Below are 20,707 nucleotides of genomic sequence, written 5' to 3' on the forward strand. Positions count from 1 at the left end.
TCCGGCCAACTAATTGGCCCAGGTTCTCTCAACCTTTCTCTTCTTACTACGCTCCTGATTTCTCTCATTGTTATTATCTTTGTCTTTCTGTTCTTCCTCTCTAAATAAGAGAGAGACAGATCAAAAAATCACCCTTTCAAATCTTTCTTTGGTGGCATGTAATAGATGACATCCGATAGGCGTAGAAATTGCTCTATAAGGGTATTACACCGCTTAGCAGAGGAATAAGGATCACACCTTGGCTCCTCTTTATTGGTTTCTAATTCAGTTTGTATAGTTTACGAAGGTCTAATTGGCACAGGAGCAGTGCATTCAATAATAGGGGTTGCAGATGTCTGGGTCTCAGAAACTGCTTGCCTGGTAGAAGTGGGTGTGGGTTGCCAAACAGACACACATGCTTCTGGGGTTGCCTGCAGAGGGGTTTCAAATTCCTGTGTATCTCCTAACTCAATGGGTCTAGAAAAGGCCAGACTGGGCTCATGGCCCACGGAGGCGTTCCCCCAAGTGCAACTGGTGGACGTGTATGACCTGCTGTGGTGCACTGATACTCACTATGTGAGGACTTGCAGATGATGCCAAGGTGGACATGGCCACCGCTGCAGGGTTCTGTAACTTGGGAAGCCTCAAAAGCTTGCACTGAAGTTGACTCGTCTTGTGTGACGTCTGCTGCTTGCACCACAGAAGATTGTTCTGAAAAAGTAACTACAGATAAAACACTAGCTCTTTTACTCTTCTGCTTATTACCCTTGTATTTCGTATACCTTGCTTTCAGTTGTTGTTTGAGGGCTGCATTGTCTTGCTATAAAACAGCAATGCGTTGTAAAACCAAGGACCAAGAATGTAAGCCTATGCGGCAGGGTCTTGCTATTTACTGTTTTACTCTGTACAGCACCCTATACACTGATGGCGCCCTACAAATGAACAACAACAATAACAATAATTGAAGATTCTTCATCGTCAGATGAAGATGACGATGGTACTAGGATAGGGCGCTTTGCAGGCAAACTAGGTGCATTGCCCTTTCCACTACTCCCCCCGCAACCTTACTTGGGAGGCATGTAACAGAAAATAATAATCATAATAATAATAAATTAAATTTAATCCTAATTTAAACCAAGTAAAATTTAATGAGATAGCCAATAATAACTAGTTAAAATATAAATCTACAGTGTTAAAAAAAAATTAAACCAATTAATTAATTATGAATTAATTAAAATTTAATACAATAATTCCATTAATTCAGAGATCTACTTAGGACAGCTATTAATTAAATCAATTAATTTGAATTAACCAATCGATTTTAATTAAACCAAACTTGAAAAATTAAATTCAGATAATTTGATTCAATTAAACTCGACTAATTTCAACTCCCAATTCAAACTGGTGATCCTAAACCATTATCACTATTACTATCCACCTACATAGCAACATCAATGCACATGGCACTGTAAATCGAATAAACAGCCAAATAAAATTAAAACAAACTTAACTACTCAATGGAAAATTATTCAAGGCCACCAAATAAAACTAAATGTATTAATTTAACTAGAAAACTTAAAGAAATTTAAACAGAAACAAACACTGGCAAACTGCCTAAGGCAGGGGTGTAAAACAAAAGCGAAACTAGACTTAAATTATTCAAACCCAGACGAAGCTCAACTCTTCTTAACTTCAACAATATGACTGTTCTTAAGGCATTCAAAACCCAATGCCCCCTGCCGCGGGGCAAACGAGCTAAATGAATCAGGGTTCGCACACAACCCCAAATACCAAGAGCAGGGCACTTCACTAAAATAAAGGGAGAAAAGCGGGAACGATGTAATACAAAGAATAAGGAGGCTGAGATTAGGTACGGGATACTAGCTTGTGGCAAAGTTCCCCAGAGGACGGGCAATCGTTGGTGATATAGATGAACCAGGCCGTACCAACGCACCTCACCGGGAGACTTATCCCAAAGCTGCAGCATACCCCGTACTGCGATAAGGCTGGGCGAAGAGCCCGCCCGAAGGCCGCCCTGCCTCACCCTGCTCCCTTCAAACCACCCCCTTTTGCTCCAAACCACTTTAAATTAAAGAGTCAACGCCACTCGTACGAGCCGCCGCGCTTCTCAGGTGCTTGCTGCGGGAAACGACGACGCCTGGCCTCAGAGTCGCCGCTGCTGCCAAGAAAGCCTCCTCGCCCGAGCTGCCTGATAGCCAGCCGAAAAACCAAAAGAGGCCGAGCCTCGGGCGGTGCAGCTTTTATAGCCGCGGCGCCGCCCTAAGCACACGAGGCTCGCACCCAGAGCCACGTGAGTTCTTGCACCTTTCCAGCCACTCCCAACCCACAACTGTTGCCTTCCCGCCCAAACTTTCAGGTTGGGCGGTAAGCCTATTTCTCCTAACTTGGTTTTTAAACTGCTTGACTGAAATTCTGTTGAGCTCTTTTTGTCATTCTTCAGGGTGTAGCACCTTCCCCAGGGTTGTCCTAATGTTACATTTCCAAAAGGAAACTCTGGCTACATCTTGTCTCCAATGCAGGGGCTGCCAAGCCCAACCTACCAGCATGTGCCGGTGGGAAAGGAAGGGAAATATATGTTGCACGCATGCTCAGCATGTGTGCAGCATGAGGTATGGGTGGGGCAATGCTTATAAAGGCAAAGTACACCAGCAACCCAGGCCAAAGCTAGACCTAAGGTTTATCCTGGGATCACCCAGGGTTCACTTCTGCCTGAGCACTGGATCCCCTGTGTATCACCTAGATGAACAGGTTTGACCCCATGGCGACCCAGGGATAAAACACTTTTGCTTTCTGGCTCCCACCCTCCCACCATCCCTCCCTGTAGCCAGAATTTATTTATTTATTTTTATATAATTTACTTTGAATGTGTGTTGGTGGCATATTTTTTTTTTTACCTTACCTAATCAACATGAGCTGGCTGAGGGTACTGTCTGTATTTTTTCTTTCTATACATTGCTCTGCAGTCTCCAAGACTACCTGCACTTCTTGATCATAAAAGTCCCTAGGGAGGGATAAATTCATGACCTCCTCCCCTGTGTGGGAAATGTGGGAATCCAAGGAGGCTACAGGCTATCAAAGAGATAATTGTACAAAGAAAGACAAAACAATTATTCACACTCCTCAGCCATTTCATAAGTCAAGAAAGTACTAGAACCCCAAACCAAACTCAAGAGAATTTCTCCAAAATATTTCTTCTTTCAATTACTTTTTGAAAGCAATTTTACATCAAATTTATTTATTTATTTATTTATTTATTTATTTATTTATTTTATTGCACCTCTATATCGCCCAATTGAATGAGAATGGTCAAAAATATGTGGGAGAATTTTTGGCGAAGCACTAATCAGTAGTATTGGGATATGGACTCCAGGTGGAACCAGGATCCCCTCTCCAGAGGGGTATGTGACCTCTTTACACACCACAAAGGAAAGGGCTTTTTTTAGCTAGAAATTTGCCAGTTGCTTTTAATGAATCCAAGTTTGTCTCCTTCAGCATGCTGGTTTTTGGAGTGTTTGGTTGACTTTTGTTCCAACCTCCTTGAGTACCAGTGGTACATACATAGTAGCTGAGGAGATCTTCTCTATCTTAGCTTCTAGTGCTGGGTTGTTGGGCTGTATCTTTCCCCCCAAATGTTATATTAATCTCTTCAATCCTGAGTTGAACAACAGGGAGCAGCTCATAAGGAGAAAATAATAACCGTCACTCTTCCCAATCAATGCATTACTTCTGTGGTGTCTAAGGAACTGAGGCAATGGAACTACTACTAAGAGATAGTAGTATCTATCTACTATCCCAGATAAACCATCTTATTCATGTGTAGCCTCTTTGAAACTAGTTAGACACACTATCAAGCTGTTATACAAATGGGGAAAAAACCAGCTCTAAAAGAATTCCATGTACCTCAATAAAAATCACCATTAGAATTTTATAAAAGCTGTTTATTTAAAAGCATCAGAAACACTCCTTCTTCATGTAGAAAACAACAGCATGGTGATTTGAAATACATAAAAAAAGTAATTTTAAAATACTTTTCATTTGTTCATTCTTTCCTGTTATAAGTTTGTCCCTGCCAGTTACATAATAGTACAAACATTATGTACCAAATAAAAACCATTTTATCACTTCTTATCTTCATATTCTTCTTAGATTCTGCAAGTGACAATGCATTTGGATTATAAATTGAAGTCATTTGTATAATTGCACAGCCATGCAGGACTTACTATGCAAAATTACAGTGATCCTACTATACACTATCCAATAATCTAAAGTAAGACCAATGTTAGTAGCTTAGCAAGGTCAGAAACCTTGGAATGTAATCTGGGTGGGCTTCTGGCAGACATTCAGCTCTCCATGGGAACTATATGACTAGGGCCATAGCTAGACTGGGTGAAATCCCAGGCCCATCCCCAGGATCATCCCTGTGCATCCACATGACACACAGGGGATCCCAGGATCAGGGAGGGATCATCCCTCCCTTGCTCCGGGATTTCACCCTCCCCTTTAGGCCCGGTTTTTCTTCAGCCTTGGGCTAAGCCTGAGGCAACAGAACAGGTGGTTCGGTGCCACGGTTTGTCACAGCTCCTTGTAGTTACTCGCGAGGAGCTGTGGCCCGCGCATGAGGCACAGAGATCCTCAGGAGCACTTTGCCCATTCGGGTGGGGGAAGCGGGGATTTTTTTTAAAAAAAACCACAAACTTTTGCGCATGAGTGTTTGTGTGCTGCTGTCTCTTTAAGAAAAGAAAAGAAAATGGTGGGCAACATGCCTGTCCGTCTGAGGGTGACGCGTGCCACGTGTAAACAGAGGGGGTATCTTGTGATAAAACCATCACGAGATCTTCACCCCTCCATCACAGACTGTCAGGTAGGTCTAGCTAAGGCCTAGATCTATGACTAGAAGCACAAATGGGAAGGAAAGCAACGTGCACTGGGCCTGTTCAGAAGACACCTTAAACCATGTCTTTAAACATGGCGATTAAGCTAGAAAGCCAGGCTGTGTTCAGAAGACACCTTAAACCACAGCTTTAACCAAAGTGAACGAGGCTTTTTTGCTTTATTCACCATAGTTAAAACCATGGTTTAAGGTGTCTTCTGAACATGGCCTGGCTTTCTGGCTTAATCACCATGGCTTTAATCCACTCTTTTCTGGGTTTCATGGGCAAGTGTGGCCAAAATGAAGTTCTGGAATTGTTATCCCTTTCTATGCCTCATGGATAATTTGAAGACACTCCCTAGCTATAGCAGGGGAAATTTTGATCTTATCATAACATCAAGACCTTGATCTTATCATAACTACATGGAAACACCTGGCAGAGATGAGACAGCCTTGTGCAGGGAGTTTCAAATTCCCAAGTCTCAACATATTAAAAAAAGGCAACAGTGGCAAGAAAAACTGGAAATTGGTGGATAGCTAATAACTTAGAAGACAGAAACAAACTTCAAAGTGGCCTTGATAGGTTGGAACACAGGGCTGAAAGATATGATGTCTAGCTGGACATCGGGAAAAACTTCCTGACTGTTAGAGCAGTACAATAACGGAACAATTAGCTAGGGAGGTCATGGGCTCTCCCACACTAGAGGCATTCAAGTTGTCGCTGGACAGCCATCTGTCAAGTATGCTTTAATGTAAATTCCTGTATTGAGCAGGGGGTTGGACTTGATGGCCTTATAGGCCCCTTCCAACTCTACTATTCTATGATTTTATGGTGGAATGAGATATGTGGTTATTTATTTATTTATTTATTTATTTATTACATTTTTATACCGCCCACTAGCCGAAGCTCTCCGGGCAGTTCACAAAAATTAAAACCACAATAAAACAACCAACAGGTTAAAAGCACAATTACAAAATACAGTATAAAAAACACAACCAGTATAAAAAGCCCAACCACATTATCCCATGGTAGGATAGCAGATTCACTCTTGGATTTTCTTTCCTCTAGTGTTCTATGACTAAAATAATGTGCATTCCAAGGCATTCAAAACTGCTGCATACATTGGGGAAAATATTTACAAAATGTTCATACAAATGAAAAAAGAATCATAGAATCATAGAATAGCAGAGTTGGAAGGGGCCAACAAGGCCATTGAGTCCAACCCCCTGCTAAATGCAGGAATCCACCCTAAGGCATCCCTGACAGATGCTTGTCCAGCTGCCTCTTGAATGCCTTTAGCGTGGGAGATCCCACAACTTCCCTAGGTAACTGATTCCATTGTCGTACTGCTCTAACAGTCAGGAAGTTTTTCCTGATGTCCAGCTGGAATCTGGCTTCCTTTAACTTGACCCTGTTATTCCATGCCCTGCACTTTGGGAGGATCGAGAAGAGATCCTGGCCCTCCTCTGTGTGACAACCTTTTAAGTATTTGAAGAGTGCTGTCATGTCTCCCCTCAATCTTCTCTTCTCCAGGCTAAACATGCCCAGTTGTTTCAGTCTCTCTTCATAGGGCTTCGTTTCCAGACCCCTGATCATCCTTCCTTCTTCTCACATCAGTTCGTTGGTTTCTGTTCACCACTCTGCTGCTAACGTTCTTCCAGAACATTTGAGAACTACAAGTTCAATCCCAGCTTTTAAAGCTCAGCTAAAAAATTTTCTTTTTCCTAAAGCTTTTAAAACTTGATTTTGTTCTGACTTTATACTGCTAGTTTTACCCTACCCTGTGCCTGTTTGGTGCATTCTCTTCCCCTCCTTACTGTTTTATTATGATTTTATTAGAATGTAAGCCTATGCGGCAGGGTCTTGCTATTTACTGTTTTACTCTGTACAGCACCATGTCCATTGATGGTGCTATATAAATATATAATAATAATAATAATAATAATAATAATAATAATAATAATAATAATAATAATAATAATCCTGGTTGCCCTCCTCTGAACACGCTCCAGCTTGTCTGCATCCTTCTTGAATTGTGGAGCCCAGAACTGGACACAATACTCTAGATGAGGCCTAACCAGGGCCGAATAGAGAGGAACCAGTACCTCACGTGATTTGGAAGCTATACTTCTATTAATACTTCTAAAATAGCATTGGCCTTTCTTTCAGCGATATCACACTGTTGGCTCATATTCAGCTTGCAATCTACAACAATTCCAAGATCCTTCACGTTTGTAGTATTGCTGAGCCAAGTATCCCACATCTTGTAACTGTGCCTTTGGTTTCTATTTCCTAAACGTAGAACTTGGCATTTATCCCTATTAAATTTCATCCTGTTGTTTTCAGCCCAGCACTCCAGCCTATCAAGATCACTTTGAAGTTTATTTCTGTCTTCCAGGGTATTAGCTATCCCACCCAATTTTGTGTCATCTGCAAATTTGAAAAGCGTTCCCTGCACCTCATTAATAACAATGTTGAAGAGCACTGGGCCCAGGACTGAGCCCTGTGGTACCCCACTCGTTGCCTCTCCCCAGTTTGAGAAGGTTCCATTGATAAGTACTCTTTGAAAATTGACAGAGTTCTAGCATGGGACTTGAATTGGGTTGAGTTAAAAGGTGAAACCCCGCCAAAAATCAGGGGTGATGGGATTTGCTTGAAATGTGCCATGAATGTGGATCTAGATGGCATCTGTGAGGGTGCCCACTTCAAATTTTGTATCTGTCAAAATGTCAGAGTAAATCCCATGTCTGAAAATGGGGTGTCCAATTTTCAAAAATCACCCCAAAATCAGGGGAGCCTTGGATTTGCTTGAGGCTTGGCATTCATGTGTAAACATGCATTAGGTGTCACGGCGCCTAATTTGACATTTCTAACATGAAAATTGACAGAGATATCGAAAGGGGTGTGAATTGGGGTTAGGGGTGATGCGTTAGAGGTTAAACCCCTTCCAAAAGTCAGGGGATGATGGGATTTACTTGAAACATGCCATGAACGTGGATCTAGATGGCAACTGTGAGGGTGCCTGCTTTGAAGTTTTTATCTGTCAAAATGTAGGAGTTAATCCCATGTCTGCAAATGGGGTGAAAGATATTCAAAAATTCCCCAAAAACCAGGGGATGCTTGGATTTGCTTGAGGCTTGGCATGCATGTGTATACATAGATAAGCTATCATGGTGCCTAGTTTGAGGTTTTTAACATTCACAGAAAAAAAGTTGTAGGCTTTTTTGGATTTCAGTGCAAGCCTATGGAGGGGGACAGCGGAGCTCCGAACCAGATCTTTGCAGCGAAGCAGAGCTGACCATAGGTGGAGTGGAGTGGAGCGGAGTGGACCCAATCCGGAAGTTGTGAATCTGGAAGAGAAGGAGATCTGGGGGTCCGTGCACACCCCTATTTGATTACAACTATTTTTTTTTTTTAAAAAAAATGGAGCTGCAGTGTGGGCTTCATTTCACCAGGAAACATTACACCAAGCTGATGACTTCATCTGATGGCCAGAAATAACTTCTGCTGTTTCCTCATGACTGATACGTTAAACCCATCTGTTTTTTGTCCCACTAATGAGCAAATCAAACTTTCCTCAGAATTGAAAAAAACATGTTTGTGAAGCATGTTGCCACTCAGAGAAAAGAAATGATTATCTTCCCTGTCATTACTGAAACCACTGTAATTTGTTTTCCCCAGGTCCAGTGGGTTTTTAGAAAGCTGAAAACTGTCATGAAACATGTTACAAATAGCCCTCCACGTGTGCCATGGAGGGCAAGAGGCAGGCAGGGCTCTGTCACTTTGATCTCCAGTGATTGCTTTTCCTCCCCTTTTCTAGGCCAGGCTTCTAATCTCTGTTGGCATTTGTAACCATGTTGCTACTATAGAGAAGGCAGAGAAGTCTCCAACTACATAGTACATTGGCAAAATCTGGTGCCAGCCAAGGTAGCCTCCTGAATCCAAGCATAAACTGAAGATGGATGCAGGACGGTTTGCATCCAGAGAGAAGGCTTGCCATCAAAATAGTGGATTTCCAGGGTTACTGTTGCTGCTGTTGCTTCTCCATTGGGTGTGTGAAGTCGATACAATGAATTGTCTCACTATTGATCCTGCCCCTCTTGCATTTGAGTCATATCAGTCAGGGGACTTCATTATCGGTGGGATGGTTTCTCAGATTGCTTCGTTTTCCCCAGCATTTAATTTCAAGGAATGTCCTTGGCAGGAGTTCTCTGAATTCAGAATGTAAGAATTTCTCCTCCTCCTCCTTCTTTCTGCTTCATTTCAATTTGGCCAGATCATAAACCTCAAACACTAAATACCAATTTCATTTAAAAGATTGACTCTTGACATATGTGCTTATATATTCTCCTTCTAAATGAAATAATTCCTCAGGATGTGTGTCACCACTTGCAGACATTACAAACTATATTGAAATTTGAAAAATTAGGAGAAGAAAAAGTTTTTACTTTTTAAAAAAATAATAATAATCAGGTTAAGTCTAACAAGCAAGAAAACATAAAAATCTAAAAATAAATAAAGCAGCAGCCAAAAATTGTATAAAAATACTCATCAGTGTAGATGTCAGTACTAGACAGTGCTTAATCACCATGGCTTTGTGTTTCATATGAACAGGGACAATGATGAGGATCACCTGCGGCAGGGGGGAGGGAGGGAACAATTGGGTGGGAATAGATCAGAATGTTCTGCTTGAGATTCTTAAAGCTGACAATATCCTGGATTAGGGGGTCTGGCTGCCTGGATCTCTGATCTGGGGCTGTCCAACTGCGAGGTGAGGATATGTTTAACTGGAGGTCCAACGTCTTTCTCTAAATGATGAATCTTACAGCCAAAGAATGTGATGTTCCATTTGGGAGCAATAGACCACATATACTCATCTGTCAGTGATGTGATAACATGTAGAAAACGTGAGCCACTCAATACTCCACATGTAGTTATCTGTATTAGAAATGGAACACCTTCTAGGCATTTAAATGGTAGAAGTTAATGCCTCTAGACATTACATTGCTTACTATGCCTTTTCCTTGATTCCCCATTATTCTCTTTTCGGTTATGTACACAAATCCAGGACTTTTTCTCACCTGGTTAACTTCTACACCTTTCCCCCTCTTGTATAGCTCTGTACTTCCTTTTTCCTATTGTTCACTGTTTTTAACTTTTGTAAACTGTCCAGAGAGCTTCAGCTATGGGGTGGTATATAAATGTAATTGATAATAATAATAATAATAATAATAATAATAATAATAATAATAATAATAATAAATACCATTTCATCAAATTAAATTTTCTGCACTCCTTTCCCACAATCTCACATTTTTTTCTCATAATCCTTTCTTAACTGAAAATTACTTCTTAACTTGCTCTCGTAATGTGCTCTTAAAATTAGCAATGATTTTGTTTGTTTTTTAAAAAATGTATGGTGGCCTGATTTCATAGTTAAAGGCAAACTGGAACGTGAACACCAGCATTATTGTCATGTGCAGCATGGATTTAATGCACAGATGCTGAAGCATGGATGGAGGAGCTGTGTCATTCCAAATGTTGCTGGATTCCAACACCCATCAGGCCCAAGCAGAAATACAATTAGAATTTTTGTGTAGTAGAATTCTCCAATGAAAGGCTGTTTGTCTTGATTTGCAGGGTGGTGACAAAGTTCTACCAGCACATCTTGGCCTTGGATTTTGCTGTCAATGAGATCAATAAGAATCCCAAGATCTTACCGAATGTCACACTTGGATTCCACATCTATGACAGCTACAACGATGCTCAGATGACCTATCGTACCACCCTGGACCTTCTCTTCAAATCCCACAGATTTGTCCCTAACTATGAATGTGATGCCAACAAAAAACTAATAGCCATCATTGGGGCACTTGCCTTTGATGCCTCACTACACATGGCAAAACTATTAAATATCTACAAGATTCCACAGGTAAGACCTTTTCTTGGGGGTCAACATCTCTACAGGCTAGCAATGGGAGCAGTTGGGGCAGCAAATGGGAGAGAGGTAGAAATGGGAAGGACAACTGCCCTTCACCACTGACACTTTGCTCCCACCACTTTTTTAAGGATAAGAGTCAGGAATCTACGATCTCCTTCTTAGTATGCCCTAGAGATGCATATATATTTCATTAAAAAAATAACTAAGAGTTGTTGTTTTTAAATGGGACCTAATATTCTGGATGAATTCATGATTCTCACTTATCCCCAGTCTGATTGTGGCTTCAGTAATATTTGATGAATTTATTATTTTGCTCATATTATAGCATACTAGTAGCACAGATGGTGATGGTGGTTGTGAAGCTGCTGCTGCTGATGATGATGATGACGATAATGACAATTCTTTCAGCTCACCTATGGCTCATATGCCCAAGCAGAGAGTGAAATGATGCAGTTCCCCTCTTTTTACCGCATGGTTCCAAGTGAATTCCACCAGTATAAGGGAATTATCAGCTTGTTTAAGTATTTCGGATGGACGTGGGTTGGGCTCTTTGTGGTGGATGATGATCAAGGAGAACGTTTCCTGCAGGACTTTGAGCCATTGCTTTCCGAGAATGGAATCTGTTCAGACTTCACAATACCAATCCCTGCCCGAGGAAATATTAACGTTAAACCAACTATAGGAGATTTTAAAGCCAATAATTATTATAGGCTTATCAATTTTGGGAAATCTAAAATATTTGTCATCTATGGTGAAATATATACCTTAATGTATATATATTATCATTTATATGAAATAGGAATTCCTGAACATAAGGAAAATATATTTGTTGGAAAGGTATGGATTATAACAGCCCAGATTGATTTTATACTAGCAGATGTAAGCCGGGATTCCAATTTGCAAGTGTTCCAAGGCGCCATATACTTCAAGATTCACTCAAATGAACTTTTTGGGTTTGAGAAGTTTCTACAGATGCTAAAACCTGATTGGTCAAAAGCAGATGACTTTCTGGAGCTGTTCTGGGAACAAGCATTTGACTGTTCTTTCCCAGATCCCCTGGTACCTTACAAGGTCTCTGGAAGATGCACTGGGGAGGAGAGGCTGGAGAACCTCCCTGCGCATGCTTTTGAAATGCCCATGACCGGCCACAGCTACAGTATTTATAATGCAGCTTATGCTGTAGCACACGCTTTACATGCCCTTTGCTCATCTCGGGCCAACCACAGAGGAATGGTGGGTGCCAAAAGTGCTGAACTAAAGAATCTGCAACCTTGGCAGGTAACACTTGTTTCCCAAATAATTGGTGAATGGGGTCACATACATTCTCCGTGCTGTGTTCAGGGTATTCTGTGATTGCAACCTACAAAATAAGAAAATTACAAAAACATTTTTTCAGAGTGGATATTTGTGCATAAAAGAATGGGTGGAATTCAGCCCTAGTCATCCTTAGAGTAGACTTAGGCCATAGCTAGATCTAAGGTTTATCCCAGGATCATCCTGGGATCATCTTCCCTGCCTGAGCGCTGGATACCCTGTGTGGCACTTAGTTGAACAGGTTCAACCCCAGGACAATCCTAGGATAAACCTTGGGTCAAGCTACGGCCTTGGTGAAAACATTAAAAGTTTTTGTCATGTCTGACTTGTCCTATTGATTTTAGTAGATTTACTCTACATGTGACTAAGGGCCTTGCTAGACCTACCAGATAATCCGGTGGGAAGTAGGAGCGACGCTGCGCTACAGCTAGCGCGCGCTGTCGCCCTTTTCTAGACGTAACATGCGACAGGGTAAGGGAAAGCCCCGTCACGTTGTCCAGTGTTTTTAGGACTTTAAGGGCCATGTGCGCAGGAGCACACCAACGGAAAGGTAAGAAGTTTTTTAAAAAATAAATAAATAAAGGGTTACCCAACTCCCCGTGCCCCTGATTTCCTCCCCCCACAATGCCTGATGCTCCCCAGCCCACTGGCTCACCTGTCCTCTCCACGCTCGCCATGCCCTGTCCCCACCCGCCATGCCGTTCCCATTCTTCTCCCCCCGGCTCGCCATGCCCTGTCCATATTCTTCTTCCCCCCATCCGCCATGTTCTGTCCCGTCCGCCATGCCCTGTCCCTGTTCTTCTTCCTCCCGTCCATCATGCCCTGTCCCCGTTCTTCTCACCCCCATCCGCCATGCCCATCCCCGCTCACCATGCCCTGTCCCCATTCTTCTCACCCCCGCTAGCCATGCCCTGTCCTTGTTCTTCTTCCCCCGTCCGCCATGCTCTGTCCCTGTTCTTCTCCCCCATCTGCCATGTCCTGTCCCCGTCCGCCATGCCCATCCCCGCTCGCCATGCCCTGTCCCTTTTCTTCTCCCCCCGCGAGCCATGCCCTGTACCCGTTCTTCTACCCCCCGCTCACCATGCCTTGTCCCCGTTCTTCTTCCCCCCGCTCACAATGCCCTGTCCCAATTCTTCTCCCCCCCATCCACCATGCCCATCCCCGCTCACCATACCCATCCCCGCTTGCCATGCCCTATCCCCATTCTTCTCCCCCCTCTCTCCTGCCGTGTCCACTCTTTCCCCCGGCCCCCCTCCCCCCCCCATGATCCCCCTCGCCCGATGGACACAGCACTCCTATGGAATGGTGTGCCCAGTCCGCGGCTTCTCCCGGCTACTCACGAGTAAGCGAGCAGCCAGGAAAAGCCATGGACCCTGCTAGACCTTCTGCAGCCCTGGCCTCAGCCCGGGGCTGCAGAAAAGCTGGGCCATAACCACATTCGGTTATCCCGGGTCAAGGGAGGACTTAGCCCGGCCTGACCCTGGGATCCCCTGTGCATCATCTGGATGCAGAGAATCGGACTCAAAGAGTACTTATCAATGGAACCTTCTCAAACTGGGGAGAGGCAACGAGTGGGGTGCCACAGGGCTCAGTCCTGGGCCCAGTGCTCTTCAACATTTTTATTAATGATTTGGATGAGGAGGTGCAGGGAACGCTGATCAAATTTGCAGATGACACAAAATTGGGTGGGTTAGCTAATACCCTGGAAGACAGAAACAAACTTCAAAGTGATCTTGATAGGCTGGAGTGCTGGGCAGGGGGTTGGACTCGATGGCCTTGTAGGCCCCTTCCAACTCTGCTATTCTATGATTCTATGAGGGACACCGGGCCTCATACCGCACTAACTCCTCATCTAGCAATGGCCAAAGTCTGGATTGTTCTCCATATTAACAGGTTAAGATGTTTTGATTATTTTTTTATATTAAGCAAACAATATTTTCTCTCTCTCTCCCTCTTTCCCTCTCAACTAGCTCCACCAATTTCTTCAACACTTTTCATTTAACAACTCCGCTGGAGAAAAAATATCTTTGAATGATAACAGGGAAATACAAGGGGGATTTGATATTACAAACTTGGTTACATTTCCAAACAGCTCCTTCCTTAAAGTTAAAATTGGATGGGTTGATCCCAATGGTCTTGAAGGAGAAGAATTCACCATTAATAAGGACATGATTGTTTGGCACAGCGGCTATAATCAGGTGTGGATTTTATGATATTAAATATTCTTGGTGGGGCCATCATTATAAGTCAGAAATAAGAAATATCACTTTCACGACTGGATTGCTCAAATGATCTGGAAAGTTCTGGTTGACTGTTGCATTCACTATTATCTGCACTTTTCCATTCCAAATGATCACCAGTTTATTTGTATACCAGCTGACACCTATTGTACACTCTCATCAGAATTACTGTACATCTTTAAATACAGATCCTGCCAATTTCTGTATGTAGTGATTCCTGCCAACCTGGATATCGGAAGACAAAGGTGGAAGGGAAGAAGTTTTGCTGTTACGATTGTAATCGATGTCCAAAAGGGAAGATTTCAAATCAAACTAGTAGGTGATATGATGCACCATGTATAACAGTAACTAAGGGCTCATCTACACCCAGCAGGATATCCCACTATGAAAGCGGTATGAAAGCAGTGTATAAAAAGCAAAAGCCATACTAATTCTTAGGGGTGTGCACGGACCCCCCACTCCGCTTCACTTTAAGATCTGCCATTTTCGGATCGGCCCGCTCCACCCCGCCCCCACTCCGTCTGTGCCCACTCCACTCCGCTCAGAGCTCCGGATCCGGATTGGAGCTCCGGTCCCCCCCCCATAGGGGGGGTTACCGAGCCCTGCCGCCATCACCGCCCATGCGGCGACGGCGGAAGAGCCCGGTAAGGAGGAGGGGGGCCTTACCTGCCTCCGTCTGTGGTCCATCGCCATCTTCAATTGAGCCCGTGGTTCCACCAGGAAGTCTGGGCCGCAAGTGCGGCCCAGACTTCCTGCTGGAACCACGGGCTCAATTGGAGACGCTGACAGACCCCGGACGGAGGCAGGTAAGGGAGAGGAGGGCGGGGGGCGACAGCGACAGCAGCAGGGCCCGGTAAACCCCACTTACCTTTCTGGCGGAGCTCCGAATCGAGGCGAAGGATCCGCCTTCACCTCGATCCTCTTCGCCACGCTCCGCCGGCCCCCCAATCCTCTTCGCCTCTGCCTTAAGGGCAGGCGAAGCCCCCCGCTCTGCTACTGCTTCTCCGATCCGATTAGAAGCGGAGCACATCCCTACTAATTCTTTATAGTGGTATTGAAGTGCACTGAGAACTATTGCCATGACACATACCATATACCGCTTTCAGACCACATTTGTAGTGTTATATCCTGCTTGGTGTAGATGTGTCATGGGCCCCAACAGTTGTCAGTGCACTTCAATTACACTATAAAGCAGTAGTGTGGCTCCTGCCTTTCATATTAGGGGTGTGCACGGACCCCCCGCTCCGCTTCACTTGCAGATCCGCGATTTTCAGAGCGGGCCGCTTCGCCCACCCCCGCTCCGCCCACTTCCGCTCCGCTCCGCTCAGAGCTCCGGATCCGGATCGGAGCTCCGTTTTTTTCCCCATAGGCTTGCATTGAAAGCTAAAAAAAATTCAACTTTTTTTCTGTTCAAGTTAGAAACCTCATGTTTGGTACCATGACACCTCATGGGGGTATACACACGCACGCCAAGTTTCAAAGCAATCCCATCATCCCCTGATTTTTGGGGAATTTTTGAAAATCGGGCACCCCATTCACACCCCTTTCGATAGCTCCATCAATTTGCATGTTTGAAACCTCAAACATGCCACCATGACAGCTTATCAAGGGATAAACATGCACGCCAAGACTCAAGGCATTCCCATCATCCCCTGATTTTTGGGGAATTTATGAAAATCCAACACCCCATTCACACCCCTTTCGATAGCTCCGTCAATTTGCATGTTCGAAACCTCAAATTCGCCAGCATGACAGCTTATCCAGGGATACACATGCACTCCAAGACTCAAGGCAGTCCCATCATCCCCTGATTTTTGGCGGGGCTCTAACCTCTAACGCACCACCCATAACCCTAATTCACACCCCTTTCGATAGCTCCGTCAATTCACACCCCTTTCGATAGCTCCGTCAATTTGCACGTTAGAAACCTCAAACTTGCCACCATGACAGCTTATCCAGGGATACACATGCACGCCAAGACTCAAGGCAGTCCCATCATCCCCTGATTTGGGGGGAATTTATGAAAATCCAACACCCCATTCACACCCCTTCCGATAGCTCCATCAATTTGCACATTATTGTTGCTCAATAAACAGCAAGAAGAATTTTTTTAAAAAGGCTATATCTGTCTTTTACCAGCAATAGGGGGTCGTGCCCGGGGGAAGGGGAAGCAGCTGCCAGTTCAGCTCAAGAAAGCCATTGCTTCACCAACAGCTCTGAGCTTGAGAAGTAAATGCTCACTTCAACTCATAATAGGCATCGCTCCACCACTAAGAAGTAAACACTGACTTCGACTCATGATAGGCATTGCTCCACCGTTTTACTCTCTTTGGAAGGCTCTAATGGCCTTCCAGTGCAGGAGAGAGTGGGGGCACGTCCACAATGACATGCCCTAGGGGAGCTCATCCCCTTGCACCACATCTTTTCAGTTGTTCCCCAAAATTAGGGTGGGTAGCAGTGCTGTGTTACTATCTCTTATTCTTGGCTTAGTATATGATTTCAGGTTGTGTTTGTGCATTGGTGGGGCTACTTTGTTAAAAAACACTGGGAAAAGTCCGTTCAGATGAAGAAAGAGAAGTTTCCCAGAATCCCAAGTTACCCGTTTTGCCTATGCCCTCCTCTAACTTTGGGATCATGTGATCATGACTGGGAGCTGACTCTGCCCCTCAGCCCTTTGAAAAAGGTTTTTTTTTCCGCCGATTTTTCCAAAAATTCTAGCGTGCGACCCACACCACGCAGAGAGGTGAGAGTAGTCTCAAAATGACCCCCATCCACGACTCTCTGTGCACAAGAATTTTCAGAACGATAGCTTAAAAATCAACCCAGTTATCCCTGATTGTTTTCCGCAATGCAATCCTATGGGCGAAATGTTTCAAGATGGCGATTGGAGCGCTCCGCCTGAACTAGGAGCTCCGAAAAATGGCCGCTTCTCTTCGCCTTGCTTCTAGGGGTCCGCGGTCCACTTCTACTCCACCTCTGGGTAAGGCGGAGCAGGCCAATCCGCTACTGCTTCTACGCTCCTAATCGGAGTGGAGCACATGCCTATTTCATATACCATGTTCATACTGCTTTCATAGTGGACTATGCTGCTTGGTGTAGTTGAGCCCTAAGATTAATGTCCTTCAACACACTGGAAGAGGGAACTCCCACCATGTGCATGTACTGTAACGACTTTTGGGATTTGGGAGTATCCCTCTAGTATACCAAAGTAATTGTGGACTAGACAAACTCAGAATTTCAAACCATAAGATAGTTTTCTGCAGAAGAACTGATAAAATCAAATGAAGTTAGTGGTGGAAAGGGTTCACATAACTAAGGGCTTTGCTAGACCTGCCGGCTTATTCCGGCAGGGAGGCGGGGCCAAGGCACACTAACGTTAGCGCGCGCCGCCTCAGCTTCCAGACGCCGGACGCGCAGGGACGACGCAAGCCCTGCAGCATCCGCCATTTTTTTTTAGTTTAAAGGGGCCAGGTGCGGCCCAAAGACTCCGGAGAAGGTAAGGTTTTTTTTTATGTAACCCACCCCATCCGCCCTCCCTCACGATCTCCTGTTCGTCGTCCCCCGCCCTCCCTCGCGATCTCCTGTTCGTCGCCCTCCGTCCCCCTTCGCGATCTCCTGTTCGTCGCCCCCCGCCCTCCCCTCTCCTGCCGGTCCGGCCTTTCCTCCCCCATATCCCCCCCCAGATCACACACACACCCCCGGCACGATGGGCACAGCGCTCGTATGAGCGCTGTGCCAGGTCTGCGGCTTTCTGGCGCTACTCGAGAGTAAACGAGTAGCCGCAAAAAGCCACGGAAGTAGCTAGACGTTTTGCAGCTCCAGCCTGAGGCCGGGGCTGCGAAAAAGGCGTGCCATAAGCGACTTGCTTATGGCACGTTAGAGGAGGCCGCAGTGCGGCCTGGGCCCAGATTCCCCTGTGCGTCATCAGGGAAACCGGGTCTCAAGGTGTGCTAAGGCCTCGTCTAGCAAAGCCCTAAGTTCACATAACTCAGCATTCAGATGAGAACCCATTTCTTTCTTTTTCAGGCCCTGATGACTGCTCTGAATGCCCAGAACATCTATATCCAAACAAAGACCAAGATGAATGCATCCCAAAAGTCATAAGCTTCCTGTCCTTTGAAGAACCCTTAGGGAAAAGTTTAGCTTCCATTGCTGTTTCTTTTTCCTTGATCACAGTCTTGGTGCTGCACACCTTTATTAAGCACAGGGATACCCCCATAGTCAAAGCCAACAATCGGGGCCTCACTTACACTCTCCTCATCTCTCTCCTGCTTTGCTTCCTCTCTTCTTTGTTGTTCCTCGGAAAGCCTGAGAAACTGACTTGCCTTCTTCAACAACCAGTTTTTGGTTTGATCTTCTCAGTGGCTGTTTCATGTGTGTTGGCCAAAACCATCACTGTGGTTGTAGCTTTCATGGCCAACAAGCCAGGGTCTACCATGAGGAAGTGGGTGGGAAAAAGACTGGCCACCTCCATTGTCCTTTCTTGCTCCCTCATTCAAGTTGGCATTTGTGTTGTGTGGCTCACAACCTCTCCCCCATTCCTGGATTTAGACATGCAGTCAGTCCCTGAAGAAATCACTATGCAATGTCATGTAGGTTCTGCCATCATGTTTTATCTTGTCCTAGGCTACATGGCACTATTGTCCATCATCAGCTTTTCCGTGGCTTTCTTAGCTAGGCATTTGCCAGACACCTTTAATGAATCCAAATTTATCACCTTTAGTATGCTGATGTTCTGCAGTGTTTGGTTGTCATTTTTTCCAGCCTACCTGAGCACCAAGGGCAAATACATGGTCGCAGTGGAGATCTTCTCTATCTTAGCTTCTAGTGCTGGGTTGTTAGGCTGTATCTTCTCTCCAAAATGTTACATTCTTCTCTTCAAGCCTGAGCTGAACAACAGGGAACTGATAATGGGGAGAAAGAATTAGAGCATCAAACTTTACAGTTCAATATATTACTTCCCTGGTGTCCAATGCATTGAGGCAGTGGGGGTAATTTTAAAAGATATCAGACAACCGTGTTCAACTCATGTTACAGAATTCACCTATCATCTCTGTCTATCACCAGAGGGCTTAGAAGTAGGACATTGATGTTGGGGTTAGGTTTTTACCCACAGAAGGAAAAGGACTCTAAAGAGTTAAAAAGATGTCCTTGGCCAGATTGTCTCTGCCAGGAGAAGTCCAGTATGAAGCAGATTCTTCCCTGGCCTACGTGCGGTACGAGAAGTACAAGATGAAGAGACTATTGGTTAATTGGGCCAAGGAGAAAAGTGTATTTAAGAAGTCCATGTTGTAAGGCTTCTTACTGCTATGACATTATCAGACTGCTGTTATACTGCTGATGTGATCTTTCTGATGATTTATTACTGCTGCTACGTTGCTGTACTGTTGGTGAAAGGACTGTATATATGACCATTTATTCTGTAAGGAATTTATTTAGTGTCAGTAAAGTTTCTTACTGACCAAAGACCGTGAGTGCTTCTTTTTTGTTCTTAACTCCAAGCTGAAACCATTTCCAGCTCCACGCTGCTGCTGCTATCCGCACTCTGCTAAATTTTTTGGGTAAGCAATTACCACGATAGGTTATGGGCCCAGAGAAAGTCTGGAAGGCATAATTTTTGGTTGCTGGAAAGCTTGAGAGCAAAGGAACGCTGGAGGGAAAGACGGAGTCTAGCTCAGGCAGTTCATCAAGCTCAGACGGGTCTGTATCCAGTGTGAGTCGCGCTCCAGCCCAGCCGGTGAGGATGGCCCAGGTTCAGATGGCATCCAGTATTCCGGTGGAACGGCTGAATGAGAGAAATTACTTAATGTGGTCATTCAAGATGGAAATGTTTTTGAAGCGGGACAGATGTTGGAACGTCGTGAGTGTCCCGAGGCCGGCTGGTCAGACTGCTCAAGAAGCACAAGTGTGGGAAGAGCAGAATGAAAGGGCCAAAGCAAACATTGTCTTGAGTATGGAGGACTCGCAAATTGTCCATATCACCAGAGATGAGATGGCAAGAGACAGCTGGAATGCGCTGAGACAGATTTATGTGCGTGCGTCGGCAAGCACACGGCTGAGCCTCACCAGAGAGCTGTATCGGTTAAAGTTGGAGGAGGCTGGAAGTTTGGCAAATCATCTCCAACAGGTGAGATCTCTATTTGTCCAGTTGCAGGAGGTCGGAATCATTTTTACGGAAGAGCATAAGTGCTACCTGATTTTGGGGTCGTTGCCTCAAAGCTGGGACTTTCTGACAACCAGTCTGGAAAGTATGAAGACTGATGAACTCACTCTTCATTATTTGACGGGTCGTTTGCTTCAAGAAGAGAAACGGCGTCTTTCCAGGAAGGAGGAAAACTGCC

The 20,707-nt window shown here is 44.7% G+C and overlaps 1 protein-coding gene across 1 annotated transcript; it reads left to right on the top strand.

Annotated features, from left to right (window-relative positions):
* The first annotated feature begins 8,940 nt into the window (after positions 1-8,940).
* Positions 8,941-19,294, top strand: LOC134405903 (vomeronasal type-2 receptor 26-like). The gene is made up of 5 exons (XM_063137153.1): positions 8,941-9,095; positions 10,512-10,803; positions 11,221-12,090; positions 14,555-14,681; positions 18,543-19,294. The coding sequence occupies exons 1-5, from the start codon at positions 8,941-8,943 to the stop codon at positions 19,292-19,294; spliced, it is 2,196 nt and encodes a 731-aa protein (XP_062993223.1).
* The last annotated feature ends 1,413 nt before the right edge of the window (positions 19,295-20,707 follow it).

Source organism: Elgaria multicarinata, chromosome 11 (genome assembly GCF_023053635.1).
Source record: "Elgaria multicarinata webbii isolate HBS135686 ecotype San Diego chromosome 11, rElgMul1.1.pri, whole genome shotgun sequence".
NCBI lineage: Eukaryota > Metazoa > Chordata > Lepidosauria > Squamata > Anguidae > Elgaria > Elgaria multicarinata.